This window comes from Dryas octopetala, chromosome 1 (genome assembly GCF_963921425.1).
Source record: "Dryas octopetala chromosome 1, drDryOcto1.1, whole genome shotgun sequence".
Lineage (NCBI taxonomy): Eukaryota > Viridiplantae > Streptophyta > Magnoliopsida > Rosales > Rosaceae > Dryas > Dryas octopetala.
Window position 1 is genome coordinate 1,242,421 of NC_141366.1, and position 21,783 is coordinate 1,264,203.

Genomic DNA, 21,783 nt, shown 5'->3' on the forward strand with positions numbered 1-21,783 from the left:
AAAATGCTCACTTCAGAGGTTTTTGAACCCATAAGAGAAAAGAGCTTCCTTTGGGTGGTTTGATTTTTGAACATGGCTGCCAAGAAGTCAAGAAGTCAAGCTCTGTTTATTTTATTTATTTATTTTCGGTACACCAACGTAAGCTTCTTCAATGGGTGGTAAAATTGAATGGTGGTCGATAGCAATATAGCATGCGTAGTAAAATGTGTAGAAAAGAATAAGAGAAAGAGGGTGATGTCGTATTATATGAAAATTTATGCTTGCTGTTGCTGATGTGGTCCAAATTAAAAAAAAAAAAAAATTGTAGAAAACAACATCTTTGTCGTTATCAAATAATAAAAACCATTTATAATAGAGAAGAGCTTATTTAAATTTAATAAAAGTCATTAAAAGTCTGAATTGAATACAAAGAGCTGAAAAATGGGAGAGCAAAGGCATTTAGCATTGTTTGAGACGAAGAGAGCCAAGGGAAGAGTTATATATAGGTTATTTGCAGCGTCTATTTTTGTGGGTATATGTTTGGTTTGGGTTTATAGGGTGAGTCACATCCCAAAACCAGGAGAAGATGGAAGATTTGGTTGGATTGGGCTGTTGGGTGCTGAGATATGGTTTGGCTTTTACTGGGTCCTCACTCAAGCCTCCCGCTGGAACCGTGTGTATAGGCACACTTTCAAGGACAGACTCTCTCAGAGGTATATATATGTCTCTCTCTATTTGGATATGTATATGTGTGCTTGAAATAATGACTCTATGAAGTTCTTTCAACCTAACCAAAAAAGGAAATAAAACTCTATGGCTTTAGTTTTAGTTGAGGGACAAACTTAATTGATTACTTCATGTTGGTCTCTGTTATGGAGCATGCCTTTGATTAATTTAGAATCAAACAGATATGAGAACGAGCTGCCGGGGGTGGACATATTCGTGTGCACGGCAGACCCAATCATAGAGCCGCCAATGATGGTGATGAACACTGTTCTATCAGTCATGGCTTATGATTACCCACCTGAGAAGCTCAGTGTGTATCTCTCTGACGATGGAGGGTCACAACTTACATACCATGCTCTCTTGGAGGCTGCTCAGTTTTCTAAGCATTGGATACCACACTGCAAGAAATACAATGTGGAGCCAAGGTCACCTGCTGCTTATTTTGCCTCCATAGCTTCTGACCATGCAATCGATAATGATCAGGCTAAAGATTTGGTGGTCATTAAGGTACTAATTCTTTACCATATTGGGTCCAAATGCAACATTGTTAAAAATATGCATGCACTGAGGCTCCAATTTGGTAATTTAAATTGTTACTATTACCCAAAACGCCAAAAGGAAAATGAAAAACGGTTGAACATTTTTTATTTTTATTTTTTCAAAAAGAAAGTATAATTTATGGTAATTAAATTGGGTCAATAATTTGGTTAACTTGAAGAGATAAATGATATTTATTATGTGAATTGGGTAATGCGTGACGTGTTTTCAAGCCTATTGCATATAGCTAATGGCTCTCCTCCTCACACATGGTATGGGTCCGTCCCACACATATTTGTGCTGCAAGAACAGAGACCCATCACTCTGCTAAATGCCAATGTTACTTCAGCCGTTATAGTGGAAAAGAGTGCATATAAGGACATGGATGACGTACTTTTCCTAATATATATAATTAAAAAATAATAATAAAAATAATAATAATAATAATGAATTTATTATTATTGTTATCATATTGCTAATTTGCTATTAGTATTACATTATTTATTAGCTTACTGATTGATCCATTTGTTGTTGTAGCAATTATACAAAGACATGGAGAATCAAATCGAGAATACAGTGAAGCTTGGCCACATTCCAGAAGAAGTACGATCAAAACACAAAGGCTTTTATGAGTGGGATTCATACTCATCTGGACGTGACCATGACACCATTCTTCAAGTAAGCCATTTTGGTCTTCATTAGCTAATTAAAAATGAGAAAAAACCAATATTGAATTTGAGTTTCTAGCTCTCTGATTTTTATGTTTAATATATCCTTTTCCAGATAGTAATTGACGGGAGAGACCCAAATGCAACAGATGTTAAAGGGCGTGTATTGCCAACTTTAGTGTATTTGGCTCGCGAGAAGAGACCTCAGTATCACCATAACTTCAAAGCTGGTGCTATGAATGCACTGGTAATTAATTTACATCTTGCATGTTCTGGTATACAGAACTGTTCATTAATATACTTGTAGTTTTGATCGTGGCTATGAATTTGTGCAGATTAGGGTATCTTCAAACATCAGCAATGGGAAGGTACTTCTTAATGTAGACTGTGATATGTATTCAAATGACTCCATGGCCATACGCGATGCACTTTGCTTCCTAATGGATGAAGAAAGAGGCCATGAGATTGCATACGTACAGTTCCCACAAAATTTCGAAAACCTTACTAAGAATGAATTATACTCTTCACTACGAGTGCTCAATGATGTGAGTGGATATGTTAATGGAATATAAGAACCGAACTTTTTGATTGAAGTTTCATGTATTTCTAACTTTAATCATTGCTCAAATATTTGGAATTAATCTCTGTGTTGGGTATATATTAATTGAAGGTGGAATTCCATGGTTTGGATGGTTATGGGGGTCCTCTATATATTGGAAGTGGATGCTTTCACAGAAGAGATACTCTTTGTGGGAGGAAGTTCAGTAAGGGATGCAAGAGTGAAATGAAGTGGGAGAACATAAAAGGAGAAGAAATTGGCATTCGTGAATTGGAAAAAAGTTCAAAACGTCTTGCAAGTTGTACATTTGAAGAGAACACTCAATGGGGAAAGGAGGTCTCCCTCTCTCTCCCACCAAAAAAAATTCAGGGACAACTGTGTATATACCACATCATTGTTGTGATGTGATATATTAACAAATCAACGATGAAACGACACGAAATCATTGTTAGTAGAACCGATATCATTTAAATTCATCAAAATTTTGTTAAGATCTACTTGACATAAATTTTGTAGGTCTCACTAACAATGATTACCAAGAATATTTTTCACACACTTCAGTGCATAATATTTGAGCTTGATGATCAATTTTAATTATAATTTGCAGATGGGTGTGAAATATGGGTGTGCAGTTGAGGATGTGATAACGGGGCTATCGATCCAATGCCGGGGATGGAAATCAGTGAACTGCAACCCCACAAGGAAAGCTTTCTTAGGATTAGCTCCAACCACAGTGACTGAGACACTTGTGCAACATAAGAGATGGTCAGAAGGTGATTTCCAGATTTTACTTTCCAAGTACAGTCCTGCATGGTATGGTCATGGAAAGATTAGTTTAGGCCTCCGACTTGGATATCTTCGCTTCTGCTTCTGGGCTTCAAATTGCTTTGCAACACTCGTTTACTCACTTCTCCCTCCACTATACCTCCTTAGAGGCATTTCCTTATTTCCACAGGTATATATGGTTCCTTGCTCTATCTTTTTTCTCAATAATTTAAATGTCACAAATTTACATGTTTCTTAGTATAGTGTATATTCCTGCAACTGTGTATACAGTTCGAGTATATATATTCAACCCAATACAAATTGACAGTAAGTGCAAAAATCAAAGATTTTATATATAATGACTTGCAAGACTTTTTTGTGGCTTTAGATCTCAAGCTCATGGATCGCACCATTTGCATATGTGATAATTGCCAAGTACACTTGCAGCCTTGTGGAGTATGTGTTGTGTGGTGGCACAATCTTAGGTTGGTGGAACGACCAACGTATATGGCTTTACCAGAGAACAACCTCCTACCTCTTTGCCTTCATTGATACCATTCTGCACTCCCTTGGATACACTGATTCAAAATTTGTAATAACAGCGAAGGTGGCTGCTGATGAAGAAGTATCGCAACGATACCAGAAAGAGATTATAGAATTTGGAGCCTCGTCTTCAATTTGCACCATATTGGCAACACTTGCATTGCTCAATTTGTTCTGCTTTGCTGGGTTTGTGAAGGAAACAATTGCTGGATTAGAGGACATAGCAAAAGTTTATGAGACCATGGCTTTGCAAATTGTTCTAAGTGGGGCTTTGATTCTCATCAACCTACCTCTGTACCAAGCCCTTTATCTAAGGAAGGACAAAGGAAAGATTCCAAGCTCTATAGCATATAAATCAATGGCGGTTGCTGTATTTGCATGTATATGTTTTAAGTTCTCATATTAAATTGTGTGTAAATGCTTTAGACCCCAACCACGTTAATTAATTATTTTTCTTCACTCTATCACATGATATGGGTTTTGTAAAAAAGAATCATTTGCTAAAATATATTTTGCGAGTATTGATATTGTGTTTATTGCTAAAAGAAGCTCCATGCAGCGTTTATTCAGAGACCCCAAGGGATGACTATCAACTTGATCATGTGGGACAGCGAGATAACATCAATAGCTGAATCCTACACACACCTTCAGTCTATTTAATACGAGAATTTAAAACATATACAAGAAAATGCAGCAAATGCCATTGATTTAAATGCTACGGAACTCGGCATCTTTCCCTTGTCCTTCCTTAGATAAAGGGCATGGTACAGAGGTAGGTTGATGAGAATCAAAGCCCCACATTTTTATAATTTGCAAAGCCATTGACTCACAAACTTCTGCAATCCCCTTTCCAGTCATTGCTTCATGTACAACCCCAGAAAAGGAATACAAATTGAGCAATGCGAGTGTTGCCAATATGGTAAACATTGGAGAAGAGCTTCCAAATTCCATAATCTCTTTCTGGTATCGTTGTGACACTTCTTCATCATCAGCCACCTTGGCTGTTATTACAAATGTATAATCAGTATATCCCAGGGAGTGTAGAATGGTATCAATGAATGCAAACAGGTAGGAGGTTGTTCTCTGGTAAAGCCATATACGTTGGTCGTTCCACCAACCCAAGATTGTGCCACCACACATCAGAAACTCCACAAGGCTCCAAGTGTACTTGGAAATTATCACATATGCAAATGGTATGAACCAAGGGCTTGAAATCTGAATCCACAAAACAGAACCCATTACAGTTTGAGCATATTTGTCCTACATAGGATGAGCTAAATGTCTAATAAGGCCCTAAATACTCATTGAGTCTATCCATTTAATAGGTTAAGCTTTTAGGATGAATGTTCAATATAGTATCAGAGCAAACAAATGTAGCATTAGTTACATGAAAAATTAATGAGAGGAACAATATATATATACCTGTGGAAATAAGGATGTGCCTCCAAGGAGGTAAAGTGAAGGGATGATTGAGTAGACAAGCGTTGCAAAGCAATTTGGAGCCCAGAAGGAGAAGCGAAGATATCCAAGTTGAAGGCCAAAACTGATCTTTCCATGGCCATACCATGCAGGACTGTACTTTGAAAGCAAAATCTGGAAGTTACCTTCTGACCATCTCTTATATGCACATCCCATTGAATGCCACATTATGGGTAGATAGGGAAAGCCACAATCTCAATTTTTCTTCCTGAACTTTCTATTTCCAACTTATATTATAGCACATTGTATGCACATCACATTGAATGTCATTGCCCGTTCTGTGGGGGGGGGGGGGGGGGGAGGTTGTTGGTTTCAGATTTTAAGACTGGGGTGGTGCATTTATTAACTAGATAAGTATAGGATTGATATTTATAGGAAGTGGATGTCAGGATTGCCCCTAGTATCCATTTAGAATTAGACCACATGAGCAAGCATATGGGGTCAACTGAACAATTTATGTGGGTCTGTATAGAATTTCCCCTTTTTTTAACTGCAGAACTATAAATTCCTTCTTATTATTGTTATTTTAATTAACTTTTTGTTGTAAAATTTGGATGGGGGGGGCTATGCGCACCACCCCATTCTGCTGAGTTGACCACCCCCCTAATTTTTTGCCCATTTTTGCCCATTTTGCCCTCCTCTCCTCCTCCCCCACCCAGCCACCACTCCCCCACCGATCCCCTCCCCTCCCCAGCCAGCCCGCACCCCCTCACCTCAAACCCCGCCGCCGTCGCACCCATCCCCAGCCGCCGTCGCACCCATCCCCAGCCCGCCCGCACCCCCTCACCCAAGCCCAGCCCCTGTCGCACCCATCCCCAGCCCGCCCGCACCCCCGTCGCACCCATCCCTAGCCCGCCCGCACCCCCTCACCTCAAGCCCCGCCGCGACCCCCGATCTGGAGAGAGAAGATGGTAGACAGAGGGGAGAGAGAGAAGATGGCAGAGAGAGGGGAGAGAGAGAGAAGGGAGATCGGGCGGCGGGGAGGGCTGGGTGTGGGCGGGGTCGACCGGCGAAGGGGAGGGCTGGGTCGCGCCGGCGGCGGGGAGGGCTGGGTGGGTCGCACCGACGGCGGGGAGGGTTGGGAGGGGTGGCCGGCCAAATTGGAGGGGCTGAGTTTTTTTTTTTTAATGCAGGGGCAAAATGGGTACAAAGGGGTAAAAATTTAAGTGGGGTGGTCAACTTAGTGGATTAGGGTGGTGTGCATAGCCCCCCCCAATTTGGAAACCAAGAAAAGTATGCTTCGAGCCTTCAAAAGTCGCGGATTTTACAAACCAATTTCCAGATCGAAAGCTCTGGTAACCCGTAACCTAAAGAATATAGCTGTACATTGCTGCATTCAGTGTTTCACACAAAAGTACAAAACCCATTAATTGGTCTCCAAGAATCGCTTACTATGCTCTGCCAAATTTGGCCAAGAATCATCAATACCATAAAAACCCAAAATGCTCACTTCAGAGGTTTTTGAACCCATAAGAGAAAAGAGCTTCCTTTGGGTGGTTTGATTTTTGAACATGGCTGCCAAGAAGTCAAGAAGTCAAGCTCTGTTTATTTTATTTATTTATTTATTTTCGGTACACCAACCTAAGCTTCTTCAATGGGTGGTAAAATTGAATGGTGGTTGATAGCAATATAGCATGCGTAGTAAAATGTGTAGAAATGAATAAGAGAAAGAGGGTAATGTCGTATTATATGAAAATTTATGCTTGCTGTTGCTGATGTGGTCCAAATTAAAAAAAAAAAAATTGTAGAAAACAACATCTGTGTCGTTATGAAATAATAAAAACCATTTATAATAGAGAAGAGCTTATTTACATTTAATAAAAGTCATTAAAAGTCTGAATTGAGTACAAGGGAGCTGAAAAATGGGAGAGCAAAGGCATTTAGCATTGTTTGAGACGAAGAGAGCCAAGGGAAGAGTTATATATAAGGTGTTTGCAGCGTCTATTTTTGTGGGTATATGTTTGGTTTGGGTTTATAGGGTGAGTCACATCCCAAAACCAGGAGAAGATGGAAGATTTGGTTGGATTGGGCTGTTGGGTGCTGAGATATGGTTTGGCTTTTACTGGGTCCTCACTCAAGCCTCCCGCTGGAACCGTGTGTATAGGCACACTTTCAAGGACAGACTCTCTCAGAGGTATATATATGTCTCTCTCTATTTGGATATGTATATGTGTGCTTGAAATAATGACTCTATGAAGTTCTTTCAACCTAACCAAAAAAGGAAATAAAACTCTATGGCTTTAGTTTTAGTTGAGGGACAAACTTAATTGATTACTTCATGTTGGTCTCTGTTATGGAGCATGCCTTTGATTAATTTAGAATCAAACAGATATGAGAACGAGCTGCCGGGGGTGGACATATTCGTGTGCACGGCAGACCCAATCATAGAGCCGCCAATGATGGTGATGAACACTGTTCTATCAGTCATGGCTTATGATTACCCACCTGAGAAGCTCAGTGTGTATCTCTCTGACGATGGAGGGTCACAACTTACATACCATGCTCTCTTGGAGGCTGCTCAGTTTTCTAAGCATTGGATACCACACTGCAAGAAATACAATGTGGAGCCAAGGTCACCTGCTGCTTATTTTGCCTCCATAGCTTCTGACCATGCAATCGATAATGATCAGGCTAAAGATTTGGTGGTCATTAAGGTACTAATTCTTTACCATATTGGGTCCAAATGCAACATTGTTAAAAATATGCATGCACTGAGGCTCCAATTTGGTAATTTAAATTGTTACTATTACCCAAAACGCCAAAAGGAAAATGAAAAACGGTTGAACATTTTTTTTTTTTTTTTTTTCAAAAAGAAAGTATAATTTATGGTAATTAAATTGGGTCAATAATTTGGTTAACATGAAGAGATAAATGATATTTATTATGTGAATTGCGTAATGCGTGACGTGTTTTCAAGCCTATTGCATATAGCTAATGGTTCTCCTCCTCACACATGGTATGGGTCCGTCCCACACATTTTTGTGCTGCAAGAACAGAGACCCATCACTCTGCTAAATATCAATGTTACTTCAGCCGTTATAGTGGAAAAGAGTGCATATAAGGACATGGATGACGTACTTTTCCTAATATATATAATTAAAAATAATAATAATAATAATAATGAATTTATTATTATTGTTATCATATTGCTAATTTGCAATTAGTATTACATTATTTATTAGCTTACTGATTGATCCATTTGTTGTTGTAGCAATTATACAGAGACATGGAGAATCAAATCGAGAATACAGTGAAGCTTGGCCACATTCCAGAAGAAGTACGATCAAAACACAAAGGCTTTTATGAGTGGGATTCATACTCATCTGGACGTGACCATGACACCATTCTTCAAGTATGCCATTTTGGTCTTCATTGACTAATTAAATGAGAAACTACCAATATTGAATTTGAGTTTCTAGCTCTCTGATTTTTATGTTTAATATATCCTTTTCCAGATAGTAATTGATGGGAGAGACCCAAATGCAACAGATGTTGAAGGGCGTGTTTTGCCAACTTTAGTGTATTTGGCTCGCGAGAAGAGACCTCAGTATCACCATAACTTCAAAGCTGGTGCTATGAATGCACTGGTAATTAATTTACATCTTGCATGTTCTGGTATACAGAACTGTTCATTAATATACTTGTAGTTTTGATCGTGGCTATGAATTTGTGCAGATTAGGGTATCTTCAAACATCAGCAATGGGAAGGTACTTCTTAATGTAGACTGTGATATGTATTCAAATGACTCCATGGCCATACGCGATGCACTTGTGAATTGGAAAAAATTGGCATAAAAGGAGAAGAAATTGGCATTCGTGAATTGGAAAAAAGTTCAAAACGTCTTGCAAGTTGTACATTTGAAGAGAACACTCAATGGGGAAAGGAGGTCTCCCTCTCTCTCCCACCAAAAAAAAATTCAGGGACAACTGTGTATATACCACGTCATTGTTATGATGTGGTATATTAACAAATCAACAATGAAACGACACGTAATCATTGTTAGTAGAGCCGATATCATTTAAATTCATCAAAATTTTGTTAAGATCTACTTGACATAAATTTTGTAGGTCTCACTAACAATGATTACCAAGAATATTTTCACACACTTTAGTGCATAATATATTAGCTTGATGATCAATTTTAATTATAATTTGCAGATGGGTGTGAAATATGGGTGTGCAGTTGAGGATGTGATAACGGGGCTATCGATCCAATGCCGGGGATGGAAATCAGTGAACTGCAACCCCACAAGGAAAGCTTTCTTAGGATTAGCTCCAACCACAGTGACTGAGACACTTGTGCAACATAAGAGATGGTCAGAAGGTCACTTCCAGATTTTTCTTTCAAAGTACAGCCCTGCTTGGAATGGTCATGGAAAGATTAGTGTTGGCCTTCAACTTGGATATCTTCGCTTCTGCTTCTGGGCTTCAAATTGCTTTGCAACACTAGTTTACTCACTTCTCCCTCCACTATACCTCCTTAGAGGCATTTCCTTATTTCCACAGGTATATATGGTTCCTTGCTCTATCTTTTTTCTCAATAATTTAAATGTCACAAATTTACATGTTTCTTAGTATAGTGTATATTCCTGCAACTGTGTACACAGTTCGAGTATATATATTCAACCCAATACAAATTGACAATAAGTGCAAAAATCGAAGATTTTATATATAATGACTTGCAAGACTTTTTTGTGGCTTTAGATCTCAAGCTCATGGATCGCACCATTTGCATATGTGATAATTGCCAAGTATACTTGGAGCCTTGTGGAGTATGTGTTGTGTGGTGGCACAATCTTAGGTTGGTGGAACGACCAACGTATATGGCTTTACCAGAGAACAACCTCCTACCTCTTTGCCTTCATTGATACCATTCTGCACTCCCTTGGATACACTGATTCAAAATTTGTAATAACAGCAAAGGTGGCTGCTGATGAAGAAGTATCGCAACGATACCAGAAAGAGATTATAGAATTTGGAGCCTCGTCTTCAATTTGCACCATATTGGCAACACTTGCATTGCTCAATTTGTTCTGCTTTGCTGGGTTTGTGAAGGAAACAATTGCTGGATCAGAGGACATAGCAAAAGATTATGAGACCATGGCTTTGCAAATTGTTTTAAGTGGGGCTTTGATTCTCATCAACCTACCTCTGTACCAAGCCCTTTATCTAAGGAAGGACAAAGGAAAGATTCCGAGCTCTATAGCATTTAAATCAATGGCGGTTGCTGTATTTGCATGTATTTGTTTTAAATTCTCATATTAAATTGTGTAAATGCTTTTGACCCCAACCACCTTAATTAATTATTTTTCTTAACTCTATCACATGATATGGGTTTTGTAAAAAAGAATCATTTTCTAAAATATATTTTGCGTATTGATATTGTGTTTATTGCTAAAAGAAGCTCCATGCAGCGTTTATTCAGAGACCCCAAGGGATGACTATCAACTTGATCATGTGGGACAACGAGATAACATCAATAGCTGAATCCTACACACACCTTCAGTCTATTTAATACGAGAATTTAAAACATATACAAGAAAATGCAGCAAATGCCATTGATTTAAATGCTACGGAACTCGGCATCTTTCCCTTGTCCTTCCTTAGATAAAGGGCATGGTACAGAGGTAGGTTGATGAGAATCAAAGCCCCACATAGAATAATTTGCAAAGCCATTGACTCACAAACTTCTGCAATCCCCTTTCCAATCATTGCTTCATGTACAACCCCAGAAAAGGAATACAGTTTGAGCAATGCGAGTGTTGCCAATATGGTAAACATTGGAGAAGAGCTTCCAAATTCCATAATCTCTTTCTGGTATCGTTGTGACACTTCTTCATCATCAGCCACCTTGGCTGTTATTACAAATGTATAATCAGTATATCCCAGGGAGTGTAGAATGGTATCAATGAATGCAAACAGGTAGGAGGTTGTTCTCTGGTAAAGCCATATACGTTGGTCGTTCCACCAACCCAAGATTGTGCCACCACACATCAGAAACTCCACAAGGCTCCAAGTGTACTTGGAAATTATCACATATGCAAATGGTGTGAACCAAGGGCTTGAAATCTGAATCCACAAAACAGAACCCATTACAGTTTGAGCATATTTGTCCTACATAGGATGAGCTAAATGTCTAATAAGGCCCTAAATACTCATTGAGTCTCTCCATTTAATAGGTTAAGCATTTAGGATGAATGTTCAATATAATATCAGAGCAAACAAATGTAGCATTAGTTACATGAAAAATTAATGAGAGGAACATTATATATACCTGTGGAAATAAGGATGTGCCTCTAAGGAGGTCAAGTGAAGGGATGATTGAGTAGACAAGCGTTGCAAAGCAATTTGAAGCCCAGAAGGAGATGCGAAGATATCCAAGTTGAAGGCCAAAACTGATCTTTCCATGGCCATACCATGCAGGACTGTACTTTGAAAGCAAAATCTGGAAGTTACCTTCTGACCATCTCTTATGCTGCACAAGTATCTGAGGCAGAGTGGTTGGAGCTAATCCTAAGAAAGCTTTCCTTGTTGGATTGAAATACACTGATTTCCATCCCCGGCATTGGATTGAAAGCCCTGTTATTATATCTTCAACCGGACATCCATATTTCAAACCCATCTGCAAATTATATATAAACATTCATCAAGTTCAAATGTCAAGTGTGGACTTGTGTGTGTGTGGGACTGACAGTGACAGAGAGAGACAGAAAGCTGAGAGACCTCTTTTCCCCATTGTGTGTTGTGTTCAAATGTACAGCTTGCAAGAGTTTTTGAATTTTCTTGTAATTCATGAATGTCACTTTCTTCTCTTTTTCTGTTGATCTCCCACTTCATATCACTCTTACATCCCTTGCTGAACTTCCTACCACACATAGTATCTCTTCTGTGAAAACATCCACTTCCAACATATTGAGGGCCCCCATAACTATCCACACCATGGAATTCCAACTTCAATATCCACCACAAAGATCATAACTTAATTTAGTAATAATAACAATAAATTAAGTTGAAATAACTTGAAACTTAATTAATTCAATTAAAAAGTTGGATTCCATAATTCCATCAGCATATCATTCCAATATTAACATATATATATATATATATATATATACACACACACACACACACACACACACTCACCTCCTGGATTACTCGAAATGATGAACCATATAATTCATTCTTAGTAAGGTTATCGAAATTCTGGGGGAACTGTACATATGCAACCTCATGGCCTTTTTCTTCATCCATTAAAAAGCAAAGTGCATCCCTTATGGCCATGGAGTTGTTTGAATACATATCACAGTCTACATTAAGAAGTACCTTCCCATTGCTAATGTTTGAAGATACCCTAATCTGCACAAAGGAATCACATATATAACAAATTAACAATGAATCATGAAAGGTTTTCAGCATCAAACACGTACACACACCACAACCTATTAATTTGATAAACAATCTTGACCGTTGGATGAAGTAAATTTTCACTTAAATATGTGGTCTAGAATAAATGTCTTACAACATTATATGTCAAATATCTAGAAAGGTAATATTACATGTATTTATGTATGTATAAAGGAATTCTCTTATAAGCATAAGAAAGATGAGCATACATAAACATGAGTAGGGTGATAAAATGCAAAAATGTAGTTTACCAGTGCATTCATAGCCCCGGCTTTGAAGTTATGGTGATACTGTGGTCTCTTCTCGCGAGCCAAATACACTAAAGATGGCAATGCACACCCTTCAACATCTGTTGTTTTTGGGTCTCTCCCATCAATTACTATCTGGAAAAAAAGTTATTAAACATCAGAGGAAAAAATAAAAATATTTTCTCTAGTTCTTTTTAATTTCATGTTAAAAGAAAACATTAACTGAAATTATATAATTGATATATAATTGCTTGCATGTCACTCATTTCATAACCAGAAAAGAATGAAGATCATAACACAATTCTTCACAAAACACCATACTTGAAGAATTGTGTTATGGTCACGTCGAGATGAATATGAGTGCCACTCAGAAAAGCCTTTATTTTTCGATCGTACTTCTTCTGAAACGAGACCAAGCTTGACTGCATTTTCAATATGATTCTCCATGTCCTTGTATAATTTCTACTCCAAAATAATTTGAGAAATAAATCAACTATTGCATACTAATAGCAATATAATAACAACAATAATAAATTTATGATTATTATCATCGATATGTGAGAGTCATTTTAAAATAGGTCACGGGAGACGCAAATGACATAATGAATAATCAATATTATTTTTCCATGATTAAACCAATTGTTGCGGACCCAAAAAAAAACATACCAAACTACTGACTCGATTTGTCATGAGTCTTTCTCGAAAAAATTAAATAGATTCTTGACCCTTTTTATATTTTATCTTTTGGCGTTTAGGTAAATTGCAGAACTCAGGGTCTCAATATTAAAGTCCTTCGCCAAACAGCACAATTGGACATATAAACAAATTAAATCGGATTTGGCCCATTATAGTAAAGAATTAGTACCTTAATGACCACCAAATCAGTAGCCTGGTTATCCTCAACATGATCATAAGGTATTGATGAGACAAAATAAGCAGCTGGGGACCTGGGTTCCACATTGTATTTCTTGCAATATGGTATCCAGTGCTTAGCAAACTGAGCAGCCTCCAAGAGAGCATAGTATGTAAGTTGTGACCCTCCATCATCTGAGAGATACACACTGAGCTTCTCTGGTGGGTAATCATAAGCCATGACGGATAGAACAGTGTTCATCACCATCATCGGCGGCTCTATGCTTGGGTCTGCCGTGCACACAAATATGTCCACCCCCGGCAACTCATTCTCAAATCTATAATTTTCAAATATATTCAAACAGCTAGCTATCGATCAAAAGGAAAATTTCTTAAACTGCAAATTAATAACAACACTACTAGCTATGACAGTATTATTTGCACCACTTCATATAAATGTAACAACTTAGTGCAACTTGAACTTGAGATTTTTCAACAGTGTGAAGAAAAATAACACTAGATAATTAAATAGCTGGTAGATAGTACTAGCTGGCTCAGTTATAAAAAATACATATATACACATACACATACACACATACGTACGTACCTCTGAGAGAGCCTGTCCTTGAAGGTGCGCCTATAGACACCATTCCAGCGAGAGGCTTGAGTGATGATCCAGTAAAAACCAAACCATATCTCAGAACCCAGCAAACCCATCCAACCAAACCTTCCATCTTCTCCTGGTTTTGGGATGTGAGTCACCCTATAAACCCAAATCAAACATATGCCCACAAAAATAGACGCAGAAAACAGCCTATATACAACTCTTCCCTTTGCTCTCTTTGACTCGAACAATGGCAAATGCCCTGCCTTCCCCATCTTAATTTCAGCTCACTAGCTCTCTTCAGTTCTCTCCCATGATCTCTCTCTCTCTCTCTCCCTCTCTCGATATATATATATATATATATATCTACCAATGCCATTTGCAATGGTTCAATAAAAAATGCTCTTTTTTTTTTGTCAACCACAACCTAGCTATATATATATATATATGTATAGGAAAATCGATCCTCAGGATGATTAATATATATATATATATATATGTTCACAATAATTGCATAGTCAGTGACGATATTTCTCCAGCAAATATACTAGCTAGGAGGCCATTATTTTGCCCCCAAGCCCAACATGTTTTGGGCACAACATATTTTATTAGAAAGAAGGCCAAACTTCTGATAAATTAATATAAAAATTTAAAGCCATGACAAATATATTGTCTGGCTAGCTCCTACACACACCGGCCTTTAGTCTATTTTAAATAATAAGAGAATATAAAACACACAAGCAAATGCAGCAAATGCCATCGACTTAAATGCTAAGGAGCTGGGCATCTTTCCCTTACCCTTCCTTAGATAAAGGGCTTGGTACAAAGGTAGATTGATGAGAACCAAAACCCCACACAGAATCATTTGCAAAGCCATTGTCTCATAAACTTTTGATCCAGTGATTACTTCCTTCACAAACCCAGCAAAGCAGTACAAATTGAGCAATGCACGTGTTGCCAATATCGTAAACATTGGAGAAGAAGCTCCAAATTCCATAATCTCTTCCTAGCTCGTATCGTTGTGACACATCTTCATCAGCCACCTTTGCTGTTATTACAAATGCTGAATCAGTGTATCCGAGGGAGTATAGAACCGTGTCAATGAGGGCAAAGAGGTAGGAGGTTGTTCTCTGGTAAAACCATATGCAAAGGGTATCAGCCATGGGTTTGAAATCTGAATCCACAAAATGAAACCCATTTCAGACATTGAGAAATATGTAAATTATTTGCGAAGATTAAGGAAATTAATTAAAACATCATTTGGTCTATTATAGATTGTATTAATTATAGACTACATCGCTAATAAAGATGCCAGCATCTCTCACTTATATTAACCGGTTCATAAATATGATACATATAGCATTACTCGTTTTGATAAATTAATGAGAAGAGAGACAGAGGAAACAATATATGTATACCTGTGGAAATAAGGAAATGCCTCTAAGGAGGTACAGTGAAGGGATGATGGAGTATGGTAGCGTTGCAAGCAGTTTGAAGCCCAGAAGGAGTACCGAAGATATCCAAGTTGAAGGCCAAAACTGATCTTTCCATGGGCATACCAAGGAGGACTGTACGTAGTTTGAAAGCAGAATCAGGAAGTTACCTTCAGACCATCTCTTATATTGCACAAGTGCCTGAGGGCTGAGGCAGTGTGGTACGTTGGAGCTAATCCTAAGAAAGCTTTCCTTGTTGGATTGCAATATGCTGATTTGCATTAAACCCACCCTATAAACCAAAAATCAAACATATACATGCAAACATAGACGCAGCAAACAGCCTATATAGGACTCTTCCCTTTTCTCTCTTTGTCTCAAACAATGCTAAAAGCCCTTCCATCTCTCCCATTCTTTCAGCTCTCTCTCTCTCTCTTCCTCTAGCTCTTTCAAATGGTTTGGTGTAAAATCTTGCATGTACATGGTGTTATATATAGTAGCTAGCTCTATAGCAATGGCATTTGGCAAGTTTCCAATAAAGCTGTATTATATTGTTGTGCCCCAAAATTCCAATGATATGTTGAACTTTTTATGTTATTTTAGGAGGGGCATTAAAAAATTAATGACAAGTCTAACACAACTCCACGAATTGTGAAAAGGAGAAAAAAAAAAAAAAAAAGTGCATTATTAGAGCACAATCAAGGGGAGTATACTCAGTTCATAGTTTTAATAGTTGTGAACACAATCAAGAGGTTAATTTGTTGCTTTGAATATTAAGAAAAAAACCAAAAAGGGGTATATACTCTAAACTATATGTACCAAATTCAATTTGGGTACGTATTGTTATGTGGAGGCTTGAGCTTGCTAAGCTATGGTTAATGGCTCTGTGATCATCAAATTCGTCACCTTAATTTGTTGTTGTTAATTTTTCCCGCCAGGCGCCAACCACCTCTTCAGCTTTAAATTATTTTGCAAACTTCATTTTTGCTTTTTGCCTTGTACATGTACACCTTACCCAATATATATATACAAGTCAATTCATAGATTAGCTGCCACTGTCATTATTTATACATATAGGGCCGGGCCTGAGCCTGGGCCATTGATATATAGACATCGGCCGTATGGCGGTGTAGGCAAAGCCCAAGACTTGAACACAACACCATAACCCAGTAATCATGACCTGATAAGGCATGGCCCGGTCATACTCATACCTCTCTTTTTCTTTTCTTTTTTTGACATAAATTGGAATTCTATAGACACCCAAACCCCAAATTATTCTGTCTTGAACTTCCAATTTTGAACCTATAATTAAAAATCTTGAAGAGAATTTAGAAAAAAAATATATGTAGAACCTTATTACTGATGGCAAACACTGGGAATAGCCCTAATTTCCTCATTCTTTATAATCGTTTGAAACTTTGCCTCAGGGTTTCAATTATGCTGAAAGCATATTCTTGGCTGTAAGCAAATGATAGGTACCATAGGCTTCACACATGAAACATCAATAAATGGCCTTCATAATGATTGTCTAAGCTAACGAATATTTGGTAATACTAGGGCACAATGCTCATATTTCTATCACAGATAATACAAAGTTGGCATGGGAATTGGAGGCCACAAATTAAAGGTAGACACAATATCCCATCTGGGCACCAAGATTAGTAGCAATCACATTTTATAATGGTCCAATGAGGAATTTTCTTTTCTTAATACAAGAATTTAAAACATATACAAGCAAATGCAGCAAATGCCATTGATTGAAATGCTAAGGAGCTCGGCATCTTTCCCTTGTCCTTCCTTAGGTAAAGGGCTTGGTACAAAGGTAGATTAATGACAACCAAAACCCCACATAGAACAATTTGCAAAGCCAATGTCTCATAAACTTCTGCTATGCCCTTTGATCCAGTGATTGCTTCCTTCACAAACCCAGCAAAGCAGTACAAATTGAGCAATGCAAGTGTTGCCAATATCGTAAACATTGGAGAAGAAGCTCCAAATTCCATAATCTCTTTCTCGTATCGTTGTGACACATCTTCATCAGACACCTTTGCTGTTATTACAAATGCTGAATCAGAATATCCCAGGGAGTTTAAAATGGTATCAGTGAAGGCAAACAGGTAGGAGCTTGTTCTCTTGTAAAGCCATATACGTTGATCGTTCCACCAACCCAAGATTGTACCACCATACCACAGAAATTCCACAAAACTCCAAGTGTACTTGGCAATTATCACGTATGCAAATGGTATGAGCCATGGGCTTGAGATCTGAATCCACAAAACAAAAGCCATTACAAACATTTAGATAAGAGCAAAATATAAGTAAGGTGTGACAAGTTAATGGGAACAACAGAGGAAGTGAGGTAGCAAACCTGTGGAAATAAGGAAATGCCTCTAAGGAGGTAAAGTGAAGGGACAATTGAGTAAAATAGTGTGGCCAAGCAATTTGAAGCCCAGAGACAGTAGCAACAATACCCAAGTTGGAGGCCTAAACTAATCTTTCCACATCCATACCATGCAGGACTGTACTTGGAAAGTAAAATCTGGAAATCACCTTCTGACCATCTCTTGTGCTGTACAAGTGTTTGAGGCAGTGTGGTTGGAGCTAATCCTAAGAAAGCTTTCCTTGTTGGATTGCAATACACTGATTTCCATCCCCGGCATTGGATTGATAGCCCCGTTATCACATCCTCAACCGGACATCCATATTTCAAACCCATCTGCAAATTATAAAAGATTCATCAAGTTCAAATATGTCAAATGAGAGAGAGAGAGAGAGAGGGAGAGAGAGACCTCTTTTCCCCATTGACTGTTGTGTTCAAATGTACAGCTTGCAAGAGTTTTTGAATTTTCTTGTAATTCATGAATGTCACTTTCTTCTGTTTTTCTACTCTTCTCCCACTTCATTTCACTCTTACATCCCTTGCTGAACTTCCTCCCACAAAGAGTGTCTCTTCTGTGAAAGCATCCACTTCCAATATACATAGGGCCCCCATAACCATCCAAACCATGGAATTCCACCTGTAATATCCACCACAGAGAATTCCAAACAAATCAGCTATGAAACTTGAGTTATATAAGTCTGATTCCACTAACATATAATTTCATTTACATATATACTCACCTCGCCGATCATCCGTAATGTACTGCTATATAAATCATTCTTAGTAACGTTTATGAAATTCTGTGGGAACTGTACGTATGCAACCTCATGGCCTTTCTCTTCATCCATTAGGAAGCAGAGTGCATCCCTTATGGCCTTAGAGTTGTTTGAATACATGTCACAATCTACATTAAGAATGACCTTCCCATTGCTAATGTTTGAAGATGCCCTTATCTGCACAAATTGAAGGATCTCAATCATCATAAACAAACAATCAAATCATGAATTGTTTTTTTTCAATGTGTGTGTATATTACACGCATGATGTATTACCAGTGCATTCATAGCGCCAGCTTTGAAGTTATGGTGATACTGAGGCCTCTTCTCACGAGCCAAATACACTAAAGTTGGCAATGCACATCCTTCAACATCTACTGAATTTGGGCCTCTCCCATCAATTACTATCTGTGAAAAAAATTAATTAAACATCAAATTCAGACTGTAGTAGAAAAATTTATATCTCGAAACTCTTAATGTGTTTATGAGTGAAACTGATCACTTGCACTTTTATGTTTAAAAAAAATAACAGTAACTAAAAATTGAATATTGGTTGATTACTTGGTTTGTTTATGAGCAACGATATCATGCAAAATATCATACTTGAAGAATGGTGTCATGGTCACGTGGAGATGAATATGAGTCCCACTCAGAAAAGCCTTTATGTTTGGTTCGTACTTCTTCTGAAACGCGACCAAGCTTCACTGCATTTTCGATACAACTCTCCATGTCTTTGTATAATTTCTACAACAACAAATGGAGAAGTCAGCTATCGCTAAAATAATCAATAATGATATATATAAGTATATAACGATAATAATATTAAATTCCTACTTTTCCGAGGTAAATACTACGTACCATTACAACAGTGTTTTTGATTGTGCTCCCCTAAATGAGTTAATTAATTTAAAATAAATAACAATAATAATTATTTGATTATTAGTATATTGAGAACTGTATGTCATCCATGTCCTTGGCTCCTGGCATGCTGGGTTCTAAATTTATTTTGTTTTTTTTTTTTTTCAATTATTTCTTTTTAAAAATTTTATTTCATTTTTTGTCTACGTGGCTAGCTATTTTTGGAGTGTGAGTGTCAAAAAATAGTAATTGAAGCACGTCTTTGCAATTTTTTTTAATTAAAGTACTAACTTGAAAATGAGTGTAAACTTAAGTAATTTGCTCTATATTTTTGGTACCACATAAATATCATCTCTTTAGTTTTCAATATAGATGAAATTCATTTGTATAAGTAGATCTTATATTAAAGAGCTGGTACACATATGCCTCTCAGCATATATAGGACCCAATGGCTAATGCGAATTGGTGGAATTTATCGAACGTTCCAATCCGATGGGTATGCCCACCTCTAGTTTATTACTCGGGTGGTGAGACTGAGAGGGATAAATTATTCTGTACAATTGCTATATTGACAAGTGGTATAACCAGTTTATTTGTTATAATATGAGTGGATGTTATTAATATTATACCTTATTAATATAAACACAACGTCCAATAATATCTTTACACGTTGAATTAATTATACAGTATATCGGTTATACCTTATAATTTTTCCAGAGAGGCCTTGACTAGTTGGCTGTTATGCGTCATGGATGACCCGATTCACATAACCACTTATTCCTTTTGTAATTAACCATATCATTGAAATCATCGGCATGCCATAACTGACCCTTTCAAATTTGTATATTATCCTTTGTCTTCTTGGGTAATATTGGATCAAATTGCTGAATATAAAACAAGATTAGACTTTGACCCAATTTACTGTAATAAGCAAGTAGTACCTTAATGACAACCAAATCAGTGGCTTGATTTTCATCGACATGATCTGCAGCTATTGTGACAAAATAAGCAGCAGGTGACCTGGGTTCCACATTATGTTTCTTGCAATATGGTATCCAATGCTTGGCAAACTGAGCAGCCTCCAAAAGAGCATAGTATGTAAGTTGTGACCCTCCATCATCTGAGAGATACACACTGAGCTTCTGTGGTGGGTAATCATAAGCCATGACTGATAGAACAGTGTTTATCACCATCACTGGTGGCTCTATGCTTGGGTCTGCTGTGCACACAAATATGTCCACCCCCGGCAGCTCATTCTCATACCTGTTCATTCCAAATTAATCAATACATAACAGAGATTAACATGAACGACTGATTAATTAAGTTTGTCCCTCAACTAAAACTAAAGCCATATACATATCCAAAAACAGAGTCTGAGAGATACACATATATAAGTAGTACCTTTGAGAGAGCCTGTCCTTGAAGGTGTGCCTATAAACACGGTTCCAGCGGGAGGCTTGAGTGAGGACCCAGTAAAAACCAAACCATATCTCAGCACCCAACAGCCCAATCCAACCAAACCTTCCATCTTCCCCTGCTTTTGGGATGTGACTTACCCTATAAACCCAAATCAGACATATACCCACAAAAATAGACGCTGCAAACAACCTATATATCACTCTTCCCTTGGCTCTCTTCGTCTCAAACAATGCTAAATGCCCTTCCTTTCCCATCTCTCTCTCAGCTCTCTCTCTCTCTCTCAATTGGAAAATGATATATATTTGTTTATGTGTCTGCGTGCATGAGGTTATATAGCAATGAGTAATGACATCTGTCATGGTTCAATTCAATGATGAATCTTTTTTTTGCAATTTTGCTCACTTTTCATCTAAAATACTGTGATATATTTAAAATATTACGTATGAGTTAATCTATAAATATTTTAGAGCAAATTACAATTTAGTAACTTAACTTTACATATTGTTTCAACTTAGTACCCCAACTTTGAAAACTTGCAAAAAAATACCTCAAAT

At 37.6% G+C, this 21,783-nt stretch overlaps 5 protein-coding genes across 5 annotated transcripts; 2 read left to right on the top strand and 3 right to left on the bottom strand.

The window, feature by feature from the left end:
• The first annotated feature begins 398 nt into the window (after positions 1-398).
• LOC147296139 (cellulose synthase-like protein E1) lies at positions 399-4,241 on the top strand. Its single transcript, XM_086233302.1, has 8 exons — positions 399-692; positions 888-1,212; positions 1,780-1,920; positions 2,026-2,157; positions 2,246-2,455; positions 2,581-2,805; positions 3,077-3,424; positions 3,623-4,241. The coding sequence occupies exons 1-8, from the start codon at positions 421-423 to the stop codon at positions 4,181-4,183; spliced, it is 2,214 nt and encodes a 737-aa protein (XP_086089428.1). The 5' UTR covers positions 399-420; the 3' UTR covers positions 4,184-4,241.
• Positions 4,242-4,392: 151 nt separating this feature from the next.
• Positions 4,393-5,526, bottom strand: LOC147296140 (cellulose synthase-like protein E1). Its single transcript, XM_086233313.1, has 2 exons — positions 5,200-5,526; positions 4,393-4,992 (listed from the first exon to the last, which is right to left on the bottom strand). The coding sequence occupies exons 1-2, from the start codon at positions 5,422-5,424 to the stop codon at positions 4,486-4,488; spliced, it is 732 nt and encodes a 243-aa protein (XP_086089439.1). The 5' UTR covers positions 5,425-5,526; the 3' UTR covers positions 4,393-4,485.
• A 1,540-nt stretch (positions 5,527-7,066) lies between these two features.
• Positions 7,067-10,580, top strand: LOC147296141 (cellulose synthase-like protein E1). Its single transcript, XM_086238305.1, is given in 8 exon segments — positions 7,067-7,390; positions 7,586-7,910; positions 8,468-8,608; positions 8,712-8,843; positions 8,932-9,055; positions 9,058-9,143; positions 9,415-9,762; positions 9,961-10,580. Coding segments are annotated over 8 exon segments (1,989 nt in total). The 5' UTR covers positions 7,067-7,118; the 3' UTR covers positions 10,522-10,580.
• Positions 10,581-10,736: 156 nt separating this feature from the next.
• Positions 10,737-14,639, bottom strand: LOC147296142 (cellulose synthase-like protein E1). The gene is made up of 8 exons (XM_086238295.1): positions 14,368-14,639; positions 13,774-14,098; positions 13,230-13,370; positions 12,912-13,043; positions 12,400-12,612; positions 11,980-12,207; positions 11,531-11,878; positions 10,737-11,325 (listed from the first exon to the last, which is right to left on the bottom strand). The coding sequence occupies exons 1-8, from the start codon at positions 14,637-14,639 to the stop codon at positions 10,768-10,770; spliced, it is 2,217 nt and encodes a 738-aa protein (XP_086094421.1). The 3' UTR covers positions 10,737-10,767.
• A 2,701-nt stretch (positions 14,640-17,340) lies between these two features.
• On the bottom strand, positions 17,341-21,506 carry LOC147296143 (cellulose synthase-like protein E1). Its single transcript, XM_086252744.1, has 8 exons — positions 21,212-21,506; positions 20,752-21,073; positions 19,556-19,696; positions 19,229-19,360; positions 18,918-19,130; positions 18,587-18,814; positions 18,166-18,513; positions 17,341-18,061 (listed from the first exon to the last, which is right to left on the bottom strand). Exons 1-8 carry the CDS (start codon positions 21,481-21,483, stop codon positions 17,504-17,506), a joined length of 2,214 nt encoding a protein of 737 aa, XP_086108870.1. The 5' UTR covers positions 21,484-21,506; the 3' UTR covers positions 17,341-17,503.
• Between the last annotated feature and the right edge of the window lie 277 nt (positions 21,507-21,783).